Source organism: Miniopterus schreibersii, assembly GCF_964146895.1.
Source record: "Miniopterus schreibersii genome assembly, chromosome: 1".
NCBI lineage: Eukaryota > Metazoa > Chordata > Mammalia > Chiroptera > Miniopteridae > Miniopterus > Miniopterus schreibersii.
The window spans coordinates 49,437,891-49,458,030 of NC_138101.1; the positions used below are offsets into that span (position 1 = coordinate 49,437,891).

The following is a 20,140-nucleotide window of genomic DNA, read 5'->3' on the forward strand; positions in this document are numbered from 1 at the left end:
CTGGGGCCCTTCCTGTTCCAGCTGTAGCAGCCCACGGTCCACGACTGTTCAGAGACTGGCTGGCCGGCAACTGCACCCCCCGGCCTCTCGGGGGCTGGATCCCCTCGTCGGCCCCTAAAGCAGTGAGTTTTGCGAGGCTGAGGACTCGCGTGCATGAGACGGAGCCTGGGTTTGCGCCCGAACGCGGCCCGCCCACCGCGGGACGCCCAGCGAGGCGCGCGTCTCGGGTTTCACGGTGACGACGCGGGTCTGGGAGCCTCGGCGCCGACGGGTCGGTCCTGCCCGACGGGTTCCCGCGTCCGGACGCCTCCGACCCCGGCGCGCCGCGGCGGCGGAGTCACCTGAAGGGTGTCGCTGGGAGCTGCCAGCCTTCACCCGGCGTCGCCCCGGCCCGCGTCGCTCGGGGACCAGTCCCCAAGTTCCCGCCCCGCCCCCGCCCCCGCCCGCTCCTCCGTCCTCCGCCCGCCCCGCGCGCACCTTTCCCCGCGGCCCCCACCTGAGTGCGCGCGGAGGCGGGCGGAGCCACGGGGAGCTCGTGACGTCACCCGCGGGAGGCGGGGCTGTGGGAACCGCAGTGCAGCGCAGAGGGGCGGGGCGGCGGGGCGGGGCCTGCGGCGCGTGACCTGGCTGCGGGAGGCAGGAACCCGGAGAAAGGTGTAGGGGGCCGGCACCGGCGAGTCCGGAGGCGGGGCGGGGAGTGGCCGGCCGCGGCGGCGGGCGCCAGGCGCAGCTCTAAATCGGGTCACGCTTCCTTTTTCGCTCCCCGCCCCTTCTAGTCTCCCCACCTGGGCCTCCGCGCGGAGACGCGCACCTGGCAACCGGTGGCCGCGCTCCGCCGCGCCTCCGCCTTCTCCGCTCGGGCCGGGCGCCCCGAGCCCGCCCCGCACGCTCGGGAGCCAGCCCCCGGCCCCGGCGCCGGCCCCTCTCCCCTCGGCCTCGAGCGCTCGCTCGTTGATGCCGTTTTGGGGGTGACCCGGCGCGGCGGCCGCGCCTCCGTGGTGGGGGCGTGTTCGTGGCCGCGGCTCCGCTGGGCGTTGAGTGCGGCGCTGCGGGGTGAAGGGAGGCCCGCCAGCGAGAACCCCGCGCGCAGTTCGGGTTTCGGGGGCGCCGGAGGCCGCCACGGCCGCGCGAGAGCGGGAGATGTTGGAGCTGAGGCACCGGGGAGGCTGCCCCGGCCCCGGGGGAGCAGTGGCGCCGCCACCCCCCGAGGGGGTGGCGGCCGGCGGCGACCACGAAACCGAGAGCACCAGCGACAAAGTAGGTAGAGCCGCGGGAGGCGCGCCCCCACGCCGCGGCCGGTCCCGGGCTGGGCGGGACACCTGGGAGCAGGGTGGGGCCCGCGGAATGCAGGTGAGGCCGTGGGCTGCCCGCGGCGCCCTGCGCCCGGCCTCGGCTAGGTCCCCCTGCGGGAGGGGCGAGGACCCGGCCCCAGGACGGCGCGTTTCCCGGGGCGATTCCCCTTGGCTGCAGCTTAGGGTCCCCCGGGCAGCCCCGCGCCCTCCCCGGGGCCGGGGCCGACGCGGGGCTCTGGGCGGAACCGCAGGCGCCCTGGGAGCTGCGGTTTCTGCAGCCGCCGCCTCTCACCCTTCTCCGGAGAGGAACAAAGTTAGTCAAGACTAAACTTACGACACACACCTCGGGTTCTGCCGTGTCATTGGATCCTGACACTGGAGGCTTGGCTTCCCCACTGCCCCCGGCAGCAGGGTCATAGCTTTCGGAGGTTTAAGAGTACCGTACACGTGACAATTGAATCCCGTGCCTTCTGAGCCCCCGGGGCAGGCGGTGTGGTTCTTCTGTCTACCAGTGGGTTTCATTTGACCTGACAGGCTCCTTCTTGAGGACTTTTAACTCCCACTTCTGTGGAGCACCCTATTTAAGAAGAATTAGATGTAATACCACTATTCTGTTTAACGGTCGAAAAAGAGTCAGAGTTTAGTTTATTCTTTAATACAGTGGTGCAGGTAGGAATTTTGGGGGGCAAGCACACTCAGTGTTATGACCTTTTAGACTTGATGGTTTAGGTAGTTGGGCCAGATAATAGATCGTTTTATGAAATCTTCTGTTAATAAAATTTCATTTTATTTCAGAAGCTCAAAGCACTTAAACTGTTCCTAGAAGCTTTTTTTTTTTTTTTTTTTGGAAGCAGGTATTGCAGTTTGAATTACAGAAGCGAAGTGTATTCCCCAAGGTCAAGTCAGTGGCCTTTTGGAACTAGAGCCTGTTTCCTGATTCCTTTTCTTCTGGCTTATACTGTTGCTGGGACTCCCTGGCAGTTCTGATTTGGAGAGGGTTCCACCTGGAGCTTGATGTTGATGAACTTGATGTAACCAAGTTACAAAGTCCTGGTTAGAATGTATCACATGATAATCAGGAAATAATTCAACAGTGATTTCAGGAATGAAGCTTTAGAATCAATGAGGTGACATCGCCTTTATTGTTTTTTCCTACTTTTGATAGCCTGTGGAATAAAATGAGTCTGTAATAGGACACCTGTGTCAAGGAATTACACAAAATATAACAGTGGCCAGCTTCTGAAGGTTGATGTTATAAAGCTAGAAACAGTGGGCTGTGAGAATAGTCTTTGTGAAAACTGCCTTGGAAACTGGACCAAAAATAGAATTAATTAGGTTGGGATTTGTTTTGCATTAGCACTGGCTAGAATCAAGGAAATACCAGCTCCCCCATGTGGACTTCCTTAACTAGAAGAAGCTAACTAGCTTTTAATAAGAGAAACATGCTCAGGAAGCTATGCACAAAATAACTTCTGAATTAACTTAGTTTCTTAACACCTTAATGTACTTAAAATGGAAACTATTTCTAGGGTTTGATTTGGCTCCTTAGAGTTGTTGTCTCTGTGGCTAGGTTACCTCCCTGCGTGTTTATTTATTTATTTATAAATGCTGCACGGTTGGTTTTCATTAACACGTACCCAGCTGTATTTTGTTTTCTGAGAGCAGATGTTGCCAGATGTAAACTCTTAAGATTTCTTAGACAGGGATGAGCATTTTCAAATTGTGTCTACAATATTGCTATACTTTCAGAATTTATCACAAGGAACTCTTGTCTTGGCAAGCTTTGAGACATTGAACTCTATCCTCTGTCTGTCCTTTCTTATCAGGGTGTATATTTGAATGCACCTGTATTTCCAGGTCAAGGGCTATTTTAAAATCAGTTTGCCCATCAGAGGCTGGTTAATATTTGGTCCATTTAAGCTCTTTAAGTGCCTTCTCTGTTCAAGGTGAGGTAAAGGCAAAACACTTGGGGAATTAATAATAAAAGAAGTATGTGTGGGGGGGGGGCTGCCTTATATTCTGCTGTTGTAGTATACTCCCATGCCTTTGGTAGTCTTTTTATAATGGTGTTATTAACAAGACATTCTCATTGTTCAGGACCTAGAGACAGGCAGAGAGAGGCTCTTGTGCTCAGGAGAATTATCAAGTGAAAAAAGTGCTGCTTACCCACAAGGGAATGTTCCCTGTGTTAAATGCTGGAGAAGTACTTGAGAGATGACAAGACCCCCCCTTCAGAGACACCCCTCCCCCACAGGAGACGTATATGAGTTAGATTTATCAGGAGTCTGAACAAGGTTCATTGTTCACATCGAGGGCATAGTTGGACTCAACCTGGAGACAGCAGGAAAAGCTTTGAAGAGGAGGTGAGGGCTGAGCTTGGAATTGAAAGACGCCTGGGACTCACCACGCGGACAAGTGTTGGGGAAGGACATTCTAGGCAAAGGGCCCGTGGAGCTGTTTCTTGAGCCAGCATTCTCCGCACAGGAACCTGAGAGTAGCTTGGCAATCCTGGAGCATATGCTGCGTGCTCTGGAGAGGTGGGGTTTGGGGGATGGGAGCTTGGGAGCCTTGGGAAGGAGATTAAGCTTTATTCCATGGACTTTGGGAAGCCACTGAAAAGTGTTTGCAAAGGCATTAACTTATCACTCAGCCAAAGTCTGGAGAAAGTGTTGGAAGGGGGAGAGACCTGCCACGAAGAAATCAGATAGTGGGATATTGCAAGTGCTAAAGATATGAAATAATGAGGGACTGGAGTGAGTCTAGTAGGGGTAGGTGAATAAGGGTTGGGAGAGAAGATGTATATTTTAGATAATGGTGATAGGACCGAGACTAGGTGATCAAAGTAAGACTAGTAAAATAGGAGCCTGCCAGGAGACACATTTTAATCCACAACTTAAGAGTATTTTAGGAAAGAAGCAAAAATTATTGGGCGATTTTGCAGGGTAGAAGTGAACATGGGTGAGTTGGGTTGGACAAGGGTTGTCATTCTCTAAAATACAGATGTGGCTCAAGGTGGTAGTGGAAACTGAAATAAAAGGTCAAGTGTGGAGCTGTCAACTTCTGAGTGGGATAGAGGGGGATGGGACCGAACACAAAGCTCTGGGAGATGCCCATGTTTAGAGCAGGGTTGGAGATGTAGGGAAGGGACCAAAGTTATAAGATCCTGGGAGCTAGGGGAGGAGGAATCACTTAGAGGATGTCATCAATAGTATTTAGAAATGAAAGTGAGTCATAGAACATTGAGGTTAGCAGAGATCTTAGTAGAAGCCAGGTTTTAAATTGAGGAATGTGAGAAGTGAAATACTAGTAATTATTGTCAAGCAGTTCCAGCAAAGGGGAATGCAGGATATAGGCTAGAGAGGACTGGGGGATTGAGCGAAAATTAGTTTTTTCCTGGGAGGGAAGGTAGGCATTTATGTGAAAGAAGTCAAGAGGGAGTGAAGATGCTGATGAGGGTGGGCAGGCCCTGGAACAAAGAAGCAGACATGGTCTGGAGAATACAGAGGATTGGGGTATCTGAGGAAAGGAGTCAAGGATGGAGGGTGGATGCAGACACATTTTGAAAAGCAGAAGAGGGAAGATGAAAGTGTTTGATGCTTTCAATTTTCTCAGCAAAGGGGGGGGGGGTGTCTCAGAACCATAGAGCTGCAAGGGATCTTAGAAAGAGTGTAGTTCAACTTTATAAATTAAAAAATAATAAACTTGCTATAGAGTGTGGTGATTCTTGCCCAAGAGGACCTAGAGCAAGTGGCTGAGCTGGAACTGGAATGCATTTTTGACCAGACACCTTTGGAGTGTTATTTTAGGGAGTGTAATACGAAATGACCAAGAAGCCACTAGTCCTTAACTCAGTAGCAGTTATAGTCATAATAGTTGATGCTGGTAGCGATTTAGAGTTCACAGAATACTTTTACATCTTACTTTATTTGCTCCTCATAACAACTATATGTGCTTGGAATCACCCATTTAATAGCTGAAAATAAGAGGCACTGGGAGTGATTTTGGCCTGGGAAGTGCGGGTCCAGGATGCTAAAGGAATGATGGAGTTAGGGAGGCTGGGATTGGAAGTGGCCGACCACGAGTTAGGGTGGGCAGGGAAGTGGACTGAAGCCCAGCATGGGTTATGGAAGCTCTATATGGATTGAGAGGGCCTGAGCAGTTGCAAGGGAAGCTAAAACCTGATTTACTGGACCAGAGTGGGAGAAAAGGGGGTGCACATGGGAGCCGTGGCCAGGAAAGGGAAGCACACGTCGGAACAGTGTCCCTGCTGTGCTTGTATGTAAGGTTGCTGCTTTGACACAGATTTTGGGTTGTGAAGTTGAGGGTGAAAGAATCTGGAAATCATTTAATTTCTGTCCTTCCCCATTTGAGTTGTGTGTAGTTTCTTTCACAAGTACTCTAATATTTTAAAAATAAATTTTTAATTTTTGGACTTCTGTTTTCATAAATTCATTTTGGAATTTAGTATGGGTTGCCTTGGTTTCACCTGTAGGTTAATAAATATTTTCTATATATTTTTATATAAATCTAGGCCATTGATAAAATACTAATGTTTAGAGCTGGACTTCTAGAATATCATTTTGACTGATACTCTTGAGTTGTATTACCACCTAAGTAATTTTCCATGATTCTTTTGTCATTTACAAAAGATTCATGGTCATATTATTATTTAACAGCACGTTTTGAATGCTGGCTCCCCAAATATCACCTCTGGACCAACAGAGAAGACAAAGCTGAGTTTACAGCTTCTCTGGGTGAGGGGGAACACCTCAACAGCTTTGGCAGAGTCTCGGAGGGAGAAGGGCAAGGTTGGATTTTATTGAGAACTGGAATAAAATTCTTGGGTCTTTCAGTGCGGAGACTTGCTTAGGGTTGGTTAAGGGTCACAATGTAACAGTTTTGGATTGGTGGCAACAGCCTGGCAAGGATTGTGTCTTTGGAGGAAAGCTGTTTGTTGATGCTTCCTATAGAGAGTTGGTGTGTCTTTCACACATCAACTTGTGTTGAACCAGGAGCTCCAGAGCAAGTCTCCAGGGATAGTAAAGTTATGCTAACAAGTCAGTCAGATTTTAAAGTCATGTTAATTTAGGCAGCAAGCTTATGTGAGGGTGGGTAGGTCCTTTCTCACGTCTTTAAAGTATGTTCTGTGTTATACTTGAGACTTCTAAAGAATATTCTGGTGTTACCACATGAGTTTTCACTTACTGTTTGTGATCTTGACTTTAAATACTTTATTTTCTTAAAACTTTGAGAAATTTTACCATAGGATGCCATCAGCTATATCAAGCTTTGGATGCAATGGACGTTTTGATGCAAACAATATTTTGTTTGTCCTAAATGTACTACAGAAAAGTGGGACAATTGAAAATGGTTCTACTCGTAAAGAAAAATTATAAAATACAAATGTATGGTATGATTATTCTTTGTATTTATCTGTATACTTATATATTTTTATGCATTTTTGTAAAAAAGACTTTCACATGTGCTTTCATGGTTAGCACAACTAAATACCGAGGTTTTGTGTCTGTTTTTTCCTTTAACTATTGTGTGTTTGGGAATGTCTTTTAAAAAAATGCACGTTTTAATTCAGTATAAGGAAAACAGGTCATTTAAGACTTTACAGACCTTTTTGTGAGGCTTGGCTTGGTTCTGTGCATTCAGTAAATGCTTGTTGGGTGCCCATTGTATTTGCAGTTCTGATTGAATGTCACCTTTTTTTGTGACTCTTTCTACAGTTGAGAAAAGGGATGAGGCCAAGATTTGTTTGTTGCTCAACAACTGATAGAAGAATATACTAATGTCTTGGATTGTGGACCTTAACTGCATGGTGTTAAACAAAAAATTTTAACTTTCATGGCTGGAAGTCTTTTTTTTTTTTTTTTTTAAAAAAGGTTTATTAGGTCATTGCTAGAAAAAAAAAGGGGGGGGGGAGACTAGCCTTGGCACCTGGAGCTTAAACCACCAGCAGCATGGCTAGGTGGAAAAGACAACATATCCTTCCATGTCCGTGGCCTGGGAGTTTGCAAGCATTTTTATGCATCACAGGGGGCGGAAGGGGGAAGAAAGAGTTAGTCATGCAGAGTCCACCTTAGCTGTAGGCAAAGGGGTGGGAGCCGGTGGTACACGGGGCGGGACCAGCTCTGGGATAGGCCCAGAGTCCACAAGAAGCAATGGCCCCTCCTGTGGGTTGGCGGGGACAGCCGTGGGAGGCCCACGTATAAACAGGGGGAGGCTCCTGGTTCGGGGGTGCCTGGCTAAAATAATCTGTGGACATCGCCACCTGAAGTTATTCCTAAATTCCGTCAGATACACAGGGATGTGAGCAGTCTTTTGTCAGAGATGGTCCACAGCTATTCACAGGCTAACTGTTGTGTCTCTTATCTCTCCCTCTCCGGCTGCTGTGATTTTAATTTTGAACATCTCAGAGTTTTCTCCTTGTCAGTGGAATAAAGATAATAAACAAGTTTATAGTTTGTAAAATCCATGTACATAATACCAATTTTAATTTTTTTAACAGTTGTGTAGACAAGGGAAATAGCCTTAGTCTACACCTGAGAAAAAAGTTTGAGAACTGTCCATGAAACATCTAAACACATAAGAATTTTTGTGAGTTTATTTGAGCGAAACTGATGACAATTTCTGAGAAGCAAATCTCAATGGTTGAGAAAAGGCTCTGGAGAATGGCAGTTTTGCACCGTATTTTATACATTAGAGTCAAAGGAGAAGATGTAAGGCTGGGGGAGACGGGGTTACATGACATTTACTGGTGAGCTGAGCTTTTCAGGTTTAGTATGTGGTCCACGAAACCTACATTCCTTTTTAGAGTAACACAGTATTTAGAGCTGGGGTTTACCCAAAGTTTTCTGACCAGAATAATGTAAAGGAGAAATTAGGTATGTGGGCCTAAATTTATAAAATTAATTAAAATATTTACTTAAGAACTTCTTTTTATAACTGTTACTACATTGTGTGATTTTTGAACTATTTTGGCCTTTCCGAATTTGGCTAGAAACTTTTAGCTGAAAACTTGTAATTCTGTGTTTCAGGCACTCAGATTTAAGTCAAACAAAATTGTTTCTAGTACTCCCTTATTTTACTATTGATTAGGAGAAGAAATCATTAGTTTTATTTTATAGCAGTTCACACTTTTTAAAAACTATATGTTTTTATTGATTGCAGAGAGAGGAAGGAGGGGAGAGAGAAACATCAATGATGAGAGAGAATCATTGATCCGCTGCCTCCTGTGCCCCCCCTACTGGGGATCGAGCCCACAGCCTGGACATGTGTCCTTACCTGGAATTGAACCGGACTTCCTTCCTGGTTCATGGGCGGATGCTCAACCACTGAGCCACACTGGCCAGGCAGCAGTTCACACTATGATTCATTTAGTTGGGAGACTTTTCAGAACCTATTTCAAGAGAATGACGTCACATTTTGAAGGGACTCCAGAAAGCCGAGGAACTAATTTCGTTAATGACCGATTGGGCTGTTGATCTTTCCTGAAGTGTGCCAAGTTTAGTTATCTTTCTGAATGTCGACTTATTCTCTTATCCACAAGGAGAGATCAGAGTTATTTTTCATGTCATGTCTTTGGATGTTTACTTAAGACTTTGAGAAAACGATCACTATTTTAAGCTTTCTTTTAAACAAAATTGGAACACACAGGATGGGAGAAACAAGAGTCCAGTACAGTGAGAGGAGCTCACCTCTGTGGAAATTTAAAGCTGCTTTTTGCAAACTTGGTGGCTAGGAAAGGAGTGTTGCTCTTCTGCTTCCTGGCTATGTTTGCAATTCCCTTTTATTTGCCAGGACCCATGGCCAGTTATTTAAGAGCTTTATGTAAGGCCCGTGAAGCCAATCTGATTTCATCATCTGGCTGGCTCAGGTGGGGCCGAACACCTTGGCACTTAAGATTGGGCTCACTGCCACCTTTCTCTTCCAAGCAGGTTATTTGAAAACAATGTGGTGCTGTGGGCCAGCAGATGTTTATTAAGTCTATCTGAGGCTTAGCATTTTACTTTGAAATATAAAAATTGAGATCTAGAAAGTAAAATTAGACTCATGTCTCTTTTTATTTTATTTTCACTCCCCCTCCCCCCATCCCCCATGTTTGTACATGAACTGTCTCAGGCTTGAGGCTTTAAACAACCCTGGGGACACTCATGTAGAGTTCAGTGTACACCTGGAATTCTGCACATGATAATACTACTTATAATAATTTATATTGCTAATAAATATGGAATCAATACAAAAGGATCATAATGCAATGAACCCCTTAGGCACCTAGGTAATCACAGCATGAATTTTATTCTCAAGATTTCCTTCTCTCTTGATAGGTTTATAACATATTTGTGTCCCCAAACAATGTATTGGTAAACTTTGAATTTTTTTCTGAGCTTTTTACTATAAAAGTTTTTAATAACATAGGAAAATTAAAAGGTTAGTACAATGATCATCAGTACATCCAGCCTTTAGATTGAACAACTGTGATGAATTTGCCAAATTTGCTTTACCTTGCCATAGATGTATATGCAAATATTTTGTTGGTGAGCCATTTGAAATTAAGTTGCGGACCTCAGTGGCCCTTCCCTTCTAATATTAAATCATGCATCGTAAAGACATTCTCCTATGGGACCACAGTGCCATTATCACAGCTAAAAAAAATTAACAGTAACTTTAGAACATTCTATGTTCTAATTTTCCCTATTGCTGCCAAAATGTGTGTTGGAGATTCCTTCCTCTCCCCCAAACTAAGATCCAGTCAGAGTTCACACATTGCAGGTTTAATCATTCTTACTTCATCTACTTGTTTTTCCCTGCGAAGGAGGGCCAAGCCGAAGAGCAGTAAGCGTTATTTCTCTTAGGCCTGAAAAAGTGATGTACCTGTGGGGAACCCAGCTCTAATAAAGTCTCAGATAAAATGCAATTTTGTGATGACAGTAGTGTTGCACAATTGAATATAACTCTTGAAGTAGATTCTAAGTTCTTTTGTATTATGCCATGGATTTTTGCCTTCAGGGATCTTTCTTCCTAATTTGGAATTTAACACTTACATTAATGAAACCATAAGACATGATTTTAATGTAGCATAGAATTGGGTGTCACCAGGGGAAGATCAAAGGAGCCCTCTAGCCATGTTCCTGTCTTCTCAGTATCCACCGTTTGGAAGCACCTCCTTCCTTTCCCTGACCACTGGCTCCTATTGCTCTTCAGGAGTCATCATGAGCTATGAATGTCTTATGCTCAATTGACCATATACTGCGCAATTTGGTGTTTTGACTTATGTGTACACCCATGAATTCATCACTACAGTCAAGATAATGAACATATCCATCACCATCACAAGTTTGCTCCTGCCTGTTAGTAATTCCCTCCTCACTCCCAGATAACCACTGGTCTGCTTTCTGGCACTATAGATGAATTTGAAGTTTGTAGAATTTCATATAAATGGAATACTATGCATACAGGTATGCATATACACATATACATATATTTATATATACTGTATGTACATTTTGTCTGACTTCTTTTCACTCAGCATAGTTATTTTGACATTCATCCATGTCTTTGCGGGCATCAGTAGTTCACTCATTTTTACTGCCGAGTAGTATTCCGTTGTACGAGTGTAGCCCCATTTGTCCTGTTCCCTGGTGAATGTTTGAGTTGTTTCAAGTTTGGATCTATTACAGACAAAGCTGCCATGAACATTTGTGGACAGTCTTTGTGTGGATATATACTACTATTTTCTCTTGGACAAATAGGAGTAGAATGACTGGGTCCTATGGTGGGTGTATGTTCAACCTTTTGAGAAACTGCCAAACTGTTTCCCAAAGTGGTTGTACCATTTTACATTCCCACCAGCAGGGTGAGAGAGTTCCAGTTTCTCCACATCTTCTGCAACACTTGGTATGTTCAGTTTTTAAGTTTTTAGCCATGCTAATAGAAGTGTGGTAGTATCTTACCGTGGTTTTGTTTCACATTTCCCTAATAACTAACGATGCTGAACATTTTTTTCATGTGCTTATTTGCCAAATATGCATTGCTTTTGGTGAAATGTCTGTTCAAATATTTTGCCCATGTATTTTAATTGAGTTATTTTCTTATTGAACTTTAGAGTTCTTTATGAATTCTGGATGCAAGTCCTTTATTTGATATGTGATTCGCAGATCTATTTTCACAGTGTCTGGCTCATTTTCTCATCTTTACACACTGTCTCTTGAAAAGCAGAAAATTTTAATTTTGATGACCTAGTCATCATTTTTTGTTTTATGGATCATTTTGTCATTGTTATATTTAAGAAATCTTTGCCTAATCCATGGTCACAGAGATTTTGTGGAAGTTTTAATATTTTATGTAAATGCCTATGATCTATTTTGCATTAATTTTTGTAACTGGTGTGAGGTATAGATCAAAGTTCTTTCTTCTTTTTTTTTTATATGGCTATCCAATTGTTTCAGCAACGTCTGTTGATTTACCTTTGCAGCTTTGTTGAAAATCAGTGGACCGTATTTTTGTGGGTTTATTTCTGGACTCTGGTCTGTTTTCCACTGATCATTTTTTTCTTTCATGTCAGTACCGAAGCTTGATTGCCGGTAGTGTAAGTTCTTCAGCTTTGATCTTTTCTCCAGGCTGTTTTGGCTCTTCTAGGTCCTTTGCATTTTCATATAAATTTTAGAATCAGCCTGTACATTTCTACAAAAAAACCCTCACAAAACCTCTTGAGATATTTATTGGGATTGCACTGAATCTGTAGGTTAGTTTGGGAGAAATCGCCATTTTAATTACTTTCCTGTATGGTTTCAAATCCCAGCTACATTGCTTAGAGCTGTGTGAACTTGGACACTTGATCGGCCTCCCTCCCTCCCTCCCTCCCTCCCTCCCTCCCTCCCTCCCTCCCTCCCTCCCTCCCTCCCTCCCTCCCTCCCTTCCTTTATTCATTGTGCAAGTATTTTTATTAAATTTATTGGGGTGACATTGGTTAATAAGATTATATAGATTTCAAGTGTACATTTCTACATGACTCTGTATATTGCATTGTGTGCCCAACACCCCAAAGTCATCTTTCCGAGCCTCAGTTTTTTTATCTACAAAACGGAGGTGATTATTTGCCACATGGTAATGTGAGGAATAACTAAATCAGTATTTACAAAATATTGCAGTGCTTTTGCTCTTATTTTCTAATTGCTTTCCCTGAGGTGTTGGACTTGCAGGGTAATAAAGAGACTTATTTTTTCAACTTTCAGCCCTCATTTACCAGACATACTTTCATTATAATTTTATATTTGGAAAAGTCAGGAAGCCCTCATTTTACCTAGGTGGAACTGAGCTCCCAAGCCAAGCGACTTGGTCAAGACTATTCAGCTAGCAAGAACAGATGGGAACTTCTGATTTTAATCTGAAATGTTGGCCCGAGTTGACAGACACAGCTCACTTGTTGCCGCTTTATGCGTCGCCTGGGGAATCCCGCCTGGACAGGGCCTCTGCTGGCCCCTCGGGGTTGAGAGTGGGGCCAGTGGACGGCGTTTCCTCTTCTCACAAAGCTCGTGGACTCCTGGAAAATACGGACAAGCAAGCAGGCACCTCTAATATAGACTGGTAGGGAAACGCAGTTGAAGAGCAGCTGACCCGGAGCCGGGGTCAGGGACATCTGCAAGGAAGCGACCTTCACGCCAAGGCCAGGGGATGCGTGGACGGTACAGGGTTTCGGAATGAGGAAGGGAGGATTGGGACCAGGATGTGGGCCACAGAGAAGATGCGCGGTTTGTGTTTTACAGATAGAACAACCACCTGGATGCAGGAGGGAGAAGGGTGTGGCGTGAAAACTGGGGGGTCACCCACGTGGGGCTGCAGGGGCGGGGTCAAAAGCAGTGTCGGGTAGTTTGCCTTTTTCCTCTGGGCTTAGGCTGGGAAGCGTTAAGATTAGGTTTGCAGTTTAGAAAGATTCCTTTCATGTTGAAAATAAAGAAGAGGGGGAGAGGAATGAGGTACTGAAGTAGCGGAGAGAGGATGGTGCCCAGGAAGGGTAGTAGCCGTGGGGGGGCTGGGGGACATGGGCAAAGACGAATGACAGGCCTGGTGCCAAGTGGATGTGTTTTGGTGCACGGAGATGGAAGCGTTAAGTTGACAGCCGGGTGCCTGACCTGAGTTACTTGGTTAACCGTTCGGGGTGGTGTCTTCATCTGAGTAGGAAATGTAGCCGGGGAGCAGGTCTGGTGTGGAAAAAAGAGAGAGGTCAGTTTGCTTACGTTGAATTTCAGGTGATGCTGGTGGAAAGCCCACCTGGAGACCCAGGTGTATGGGGAGTGAGGGGGCAGAGATGGGGAGGAAGCTGTGAGGGTGCATGAGGCCACCTGGTGGGGGATGGGAGGACACGGGCTCAACGTGGAAAGTGGAGGGTTACTGTCTCTATTTTTATTATTATTTTTTAATCCTCACCTGAGGATATTTTCTCCATTGCTTTTCAGAGAGAGTGGAAGGGAGGGAGGGAGAGATAGAAACACCGATGTGAGAGAGACACATCCACTGGTTGCGCGCCCAGACGGGTGACCGAGCCTGCAACCGAGGTACGTGCCCTTGGCCACAATCAAACCCAGGCCCCTTTAGTCCGAGGGCCGATGCTCAAATCGCTGAGCCACACCAGCCAGGGCAGATTACTGTCTTTAAACTGGGGGCTTGAGAAGAAACTCCTAGCGTAGATTTCTTAAACATTTTAAGCACCTTCATTCCGCACGCGTTCAGCTACTGCTCCCTTCTTTCCATTACCCCCAGTCACACTCTTGTTCTCCTTGTCAAGTCTGGCACCTGTGACGGGACCCGTGCAGGAAATGCAGAAACACAAGAGTCTCTGCTTCGAATCCCCGTAGTTGGGTCGAATTGCTCTAAAAGGCCGCTCTTTAAGAATTATCTTCTATTCTTTCGTCATTAGCATGAAATGAAGAAGCCTCGTTAAGTCTTACGTTTTCCATTCTGTGAAGCTAAAAGAATGAAAGTAAAAGCGGAACAGCTTTCTTGAGGGCTTGGAGACGAGGGCCTTGACCACCACCACCACTGCCAAGCGCACTCGGAGGAGGCTTGCTGGAAGCGCTAGCCTTTCGGGGAGCTCAGTTTGAATTCTGGTCCAGTGCTTTCATTTTCTGAGGAAAGCAGAGCTGAGGTTGTTTTCAGGGTTGAGTGACTTGCCCTTTGCCACTCTGCGGGCGCCGTACGGGTGGCCTTAGCACCCGCGCAACCCTGACTCCTGGTCCGTGCTCTTCCTGCGTCACGGTGGTGTAGCCTTACGGAGGTATTTCCATGAGTCCCCGTCTCCACTATGCTCGCACCACCCCCAGCACTCTGGGTTACTGAAGGGGACAGAGGAGTAGTAGCAGGGAAAAGAAAACTAAGTGGTGTGCTCCACTGTTCTAGATGCCAAAGGCCTGCTGGCATGTCAGGCTGACAGCCGGCGCCCTGACATTTTCAGGGGATGCTTTGTGTGGTGGTTTATTAAGTCAACATCTCTCTCTGTTGAAGCTGCTTTGGGGCCATCTGGCGCTCAGTGCCACAGTGGGAATTCGACAGGTCCGTTTCCCTTGTCATTTTTGGTATAATGTCATGTAATTTTGTAATTATACAGTAAGAGAGTTATAGGTAGTAAACAAAAGCTTATTATTGCTTTATGAAAACTGCAGATACTCCCCCAAGGCTAAACTTTTGTTTGGTAAGCCACTTAATGAGGAATTGGGAGACTTGCTTCAGTCGTAGCCCACTTCTTTGACTTCACTAAGTCCTTGGCGTTATATTAAAAGCTTCCACTTTATGGATAAAGAAGTCAAAAGGGCTGGTGAAATCTGCTGAGACTTTGGCACTAATAAGGGTTCTGTCTGGTTTGAGGCTCCTGAAGGTTCTGAGTTCCTGGGCGTTTTCATGCCCAGGATCACTCCTGGCCCAGCGTTCTGCTCAGTGCTCCATTGTCTTGTATTCACCCCCTGAGAATATTATCATTCCTCTCCTCCTCCTGAGCCCCTTGCCCCAATTTCCCCCTTTGCAAACCACTTTCCCAAAGTACATGCATGTGTAGCACTCTTCATCAAAGGCTGCTCGGGCAGGGCATGTAGGAGAGGGGAAGACAAAGGAGTGGAGAGCAACTTCAAAACCGAGTTAAATGCTTTATGTATACAAAATGTGCCAGTGTAAGATATTACTCTTGTTCATGCTTTGATTGTAATCAAATAAAAAGAGGGACTGTGCAGAGCTGATTGGAATCTACTTGGAATTAACACTGTTCTCTCAGCTAAGTAGCAAAAGAATAAATATTTGATTCATGTGGTAAACTTAGGCAGTATAGTAGTTTCTTTTTGTGTCTTTTGTTTAAATGAATCCTTTATATTGATAGATTTTAGCGCAGATAATCAAACTTTCCTAACAGGGAAGTACAACTGAGCTTGGCTAGTCAAGGTAAGTTAATAGTTGTTTTCTTTGTTTCAAGTTATGTAACTGAGATTGGACACATAGAACAATATGTAAATGCATTGGCAAGTGTGTGCTTTTTTTCCCTTCTATTTTACAAAGTGATCTTCCTTTCTCTTTAATTTTAGGAAACAGATATTGATGACAGATATGGAGATTTGGATTGCAGAACAGATTCTGATATTCCAGAAATTCCACCGTCCTCAGATAGAACCCCCGAGATCCTCAAGAAAGCTCTGTCTGGTTTATCTTCAAGGTATGGCTGGATGAAGATGAATATAAGGGGTGCACAAGAAAAGTTGTGAGGTTGTCCTATTCTGTGCCATTCATTTCACTGTTTCTGAGTTTTGGAGCTCTGAGAGAGAAAGCTCATACTTTTTCATTGTATGTGAGGCACACATGGTACTAGATGCTTAATGTACATCCTTTCATTTAATCTTTAAAACCTTGAGAAGTCTGAGAAAACCAAATCTGAGAGGTTTCCTAGTGAAGGTTACAGAGCTATTAAGACACGGACCTATCCTTGTCCCAGTTTGTCAGATTTCTGAAGCCAGTGATCTATTTACCACATCAGGTTGCCTTTTCTGGTGGTGGAACATTTAATAAAGAAAATTCTATATTCTTTGTTCCCTGTTCTTCAAATGCCACAGAAATAGGTCACTTTTTTAAACTGAGTTTTAAATTATTGTTCAAACTCTACAGCCCTTTACCATTTTATATTTGTGCTCTGTTTTGAGATGTGTAATCACCACCAAATTTTACCTAATTTTATATTGCCCTCCATTGTATGTTTTAGTAATATGAGTTACAAAACTTATAAAAGCAAAATAAATGTAAGCTTTTATTTAGATTAATATGTGAAATCTTAAATATCAGTTTGGAACAGTTTTTCCATATTTTTTACTGTGACACGCAGTAAGAGATACATTTTACACCACATCCCAAGAGACACACAAATGTGTATTTTAACTGCTGCAAGAATGTCGTGAAGCAATTCTTGCCATTACTGTGTGATACCCTCTAATTTATTTTCTGTTTAATGCTCTTCTGTTATTGAACAAAATATGTTGGATGTAACCTACTAAATTGTTTTTCTACCCATGAGTCATAACAACAGTAAACAATGACTTAGTCCTATCTAGCAAATGTAATAGGAGTTTTTCTCTTTTTAGTTTCTAGGAGATATCCATATTAGAATAAATTGCTTTAAAGCAAATTTTTCATATTTTTTTAACCAATAATTCTTTGTTGGTTATTATTCAGAGAATAATTATTCTTTTAATAGTCTTGATCCCGGTTGTTTTCACGACCTAGTTGACAAATGTACCTTTGCTTTAAAATCTTACCAGTTCTATCTCAGATTTAAAAATTTCTTAGATTGATTTATATAAGAATGATGCCATACTCTCGTATGCATTATTAATAATAATTTCTTAATAGTGAAGGCCATTCCCCCTCCCCCTTGTAAAGCAACAATAGCAAATGATAGCATCTGATATTTATTGAGCATGTACTGTGTGCCAGGCACTGCTCTAAGCACTGCACACCCATTGACTAGCTTATTCTCACAGCAACCCTGCAACACAGGTACAGTTATGTACTTATTTTACAAATGAGGAAACTGAGGCACAGGAATTTCATGTATCAAGGGGCATGCAGCTAGTAAGCAATAGAACCACATTCTGAACCTGGGCGTTGTGCTCTGCTTATGAGAGAATTGCTTTCAGAAAATGAGCAGTAGAGGATATGTGACCAGTTTCATCTTCTCATGAAACTTCACTATAAAGATTACATGAATGTTTCGAAACCGGTATCCTGTTCATTGTAGCCTCTTCAGTACCCCTACTAGTCTGCCTTGCCGCGGTTTAGAAGTTATAGACGCATAGGATTAAAAATATTAATTCCATAAGAAGTTTTCATGAATCACAGGGAAAAACCCCTGTAATCCTCCCACCACGACATTGGTATTTAAAGTACTGTGGTGTTTACTCTGAAGCTTTTGTGTGTGTGTGTGTGTGTGTGTGTGTGTGTGTGTGGTATAAAAATAGCATTGTACTATTTCTTGCCTTTCTATTTTCACTTTCATTCTGTGGTATTAGGAACAAATATCCTTAAATATACATAAATATTTTAATGGCTACATGATATATTCCTTTGTATGGCTGTAGTTCAATTTGCTCAACTTAAACAGCTATCGCTGGGCATTTAGCTGATTTCTGAATTCTCACAATCAAAAACAACTGCATTAAACATTTTTCTTTATAGATAACTTTGATTTAGCATCCATAATTATTTCCTTAGGATAACATCTTAAAAGTGAAATTGCTTGGTCAAGGTTTATGCTCACTTTTGAGGCTCTAATATATAATGTTAGAAAATCTTAAGTTGTTGAAATTGGAAGGGGCCTGAGAGGTCTTCAGTCACTTGGCAGGTTGTCCCAGTCTGTTTCTTGAGCTGTGTGTATGAATGTTCAATAGACTTTTAAGTCTGGCTTTATGAGCCTAACTTAGCAGTTTTCATCTGGGGGCAGTACCTCGGGTTTCGTCCCCACGCCCGAGCAGACGTTTGGCAATGTCTGGAGACCTTTTTGGTTGTCGCAATGAGAGATGGTGCTCCTAGCATATACCAGGGAGGATGCTCAACGCCCTGCAGTACACGGAACAGCTCTTCACAGCAAAGAATTCTCTGGCACAAAACGAGGCTGGTCCTGAGGCTGAGAAACCAAGGAAACATCTGGGCATCGCCTTACTGGTGCTCGTATGCTCCACACTGCTCTCTTCTCTCCGGGAGCCTGTCCACTTTCTCCAAAAGCTGGTAGATAGACACTCTCAAAACTCCTGCTCTTTGCCAAATGGCCCGCCAAGTTCTTGTTTATTTTAAAAAATATTTACTTATTGACTGGTTTTAAAGAGAGAGGAAGGGAGAGAAACATGGATTTGTTGTTCCACCCATCTGTGCAACTGTTGGTTGATTCTTATATGTGCCTTGACCGGGGATTCACCCCGCAGCTTTGGTGCATCTGGTCAACACTCTAACCAGCTGAGCTCCCCGGCCAGGGCCAGTTCTTGTTTATCCCTGAGGAGTGCCTCTGTGCCCCAGTTCTTGGCTCAGGTGAGCTGTCTTGTCAGCCCAGATTCTTGATGACTCATGATGTTTTTCGCACTGTTTTTTTTAAAAAAATCTTGTCATTACTTTTGAAATAAAAAACCACTTACTAGTGGTAGTAACAGTAAGTCATCATACATATCCAAATTGATTTGAACACTTTAGATAATCACTTTTAAAAGGATGCTGCTTAATTACATACTTTTTGGAAATCTCATTTCTGGCTCAGATGGGACCTTGAGACATGAAACCTGAATTCACTTCTCTGCTGATTCTGAGTTCCTTTTTCCAAAACGATCTGTGAGGTGATGACATGGACTCAAAATCAAGGCTTTCTCTGGTGTGATCATGGAAGCATGGTAAAGGCAATGGAGAGTTTTGAATTCAGAATCAGACTGTCCTCTGGTTTTTAGTAACTGATTTTCTCCCTTCCTTCCTTCCTTCCTTCCTTCCTTCCTTCCTTCCTTCCTTCCTTCCTTCCTTCCTTCCTTCCTTCCTTCCTTCCTCCCTCCCTCCCTCCCTCCCTCCCTCCCTCCCTCCCTCCCTCCCTCCCTCCCTCTCTCTCTCTCTTTTTGCATATCATGGTCTGTTTTAAATTCAGTGCTTCTCTCCTGAAGGGTGACTTTCGGTTACTGTATCAGTGGATATATATATATTATGTCTACGTGTGTGCTTAATTTTGTATTAGGTATTCTTGGGAAATTTTGAGAGGTCTGTTAAGTAAAATAAATAAAGGAAGTAAGCCTTTGACCTTATTGAGGGAGGGGAGTTTTTCTCAGAGGGGAAATATCTCTGTAAAAGACAACCAGACAGAATATGTTCCTCGAGGACCTCGGTTTTCAGTTACCGTGGAATTTTTGGCTGATACGTTTAAAATCTCTGGTTCTCAGCAGTTGCTATTCTCTGAAGATCAAAGCCAGGCATCTAACAGAGGTACGTGTGGACATGGGCAACACCTACCTAGGGGCGGATTTCTAACCCCTGTGTAGTCACTTGACTAGAAGAGGTTCTCAGTCATTCTGAGTCTGAGGATCAGTCATGCAGACGGGCTAAGTACACGTCTGGGTTTCACGCAAGCAGGTCAGGATTATTATCTGGAGACTGGCCTATGTCCTTTATTTACCTCTGACCAGCTCTGTGACCTAGCCCAGTTTTTTAATCCATTCATTAATCCATAGAGGGTTATATCTATACAGCTAAATGGAGCTTTTCAGCTATAGCATTTTTGACTCTACACTCATTTCAGCCCCAAAGCTTACAGTCTGTTAGAAATGTATGACTCTATCTAGCTGGTTAAA

At 44.2% G+C, this 20,140-nt stretch overlaps 1 protein-coding gene across 1 annotated transcript in view; it reads left to right on the plus strand.

Moving 5' to 3' along the window:
* Window positions 1-675: 675 nt before the first annotated feature.
* The window catches only part of CDS1 (CDP-diacylglycerol synthase 1), a 55,604-nt gene continuing 36,139 nt past the window's right edge, over window positions 676-20,140 (plus strand). The window contains exons 1-2 of the mRNA XM_081156292.1: window positions 676-1,257; window positions 15,866-15,993. Coding sequence (XP_081012418.1) covers window positions 1,141-1,257; window positions 15,866-15,993 — 245 coding nt within the window. The 5' untranslated portion in view covers window positions 676-1,140. The remainder of the gene's footprint in view (window positions 1,258-15,865; window positions 15,994-20,140) is intronic.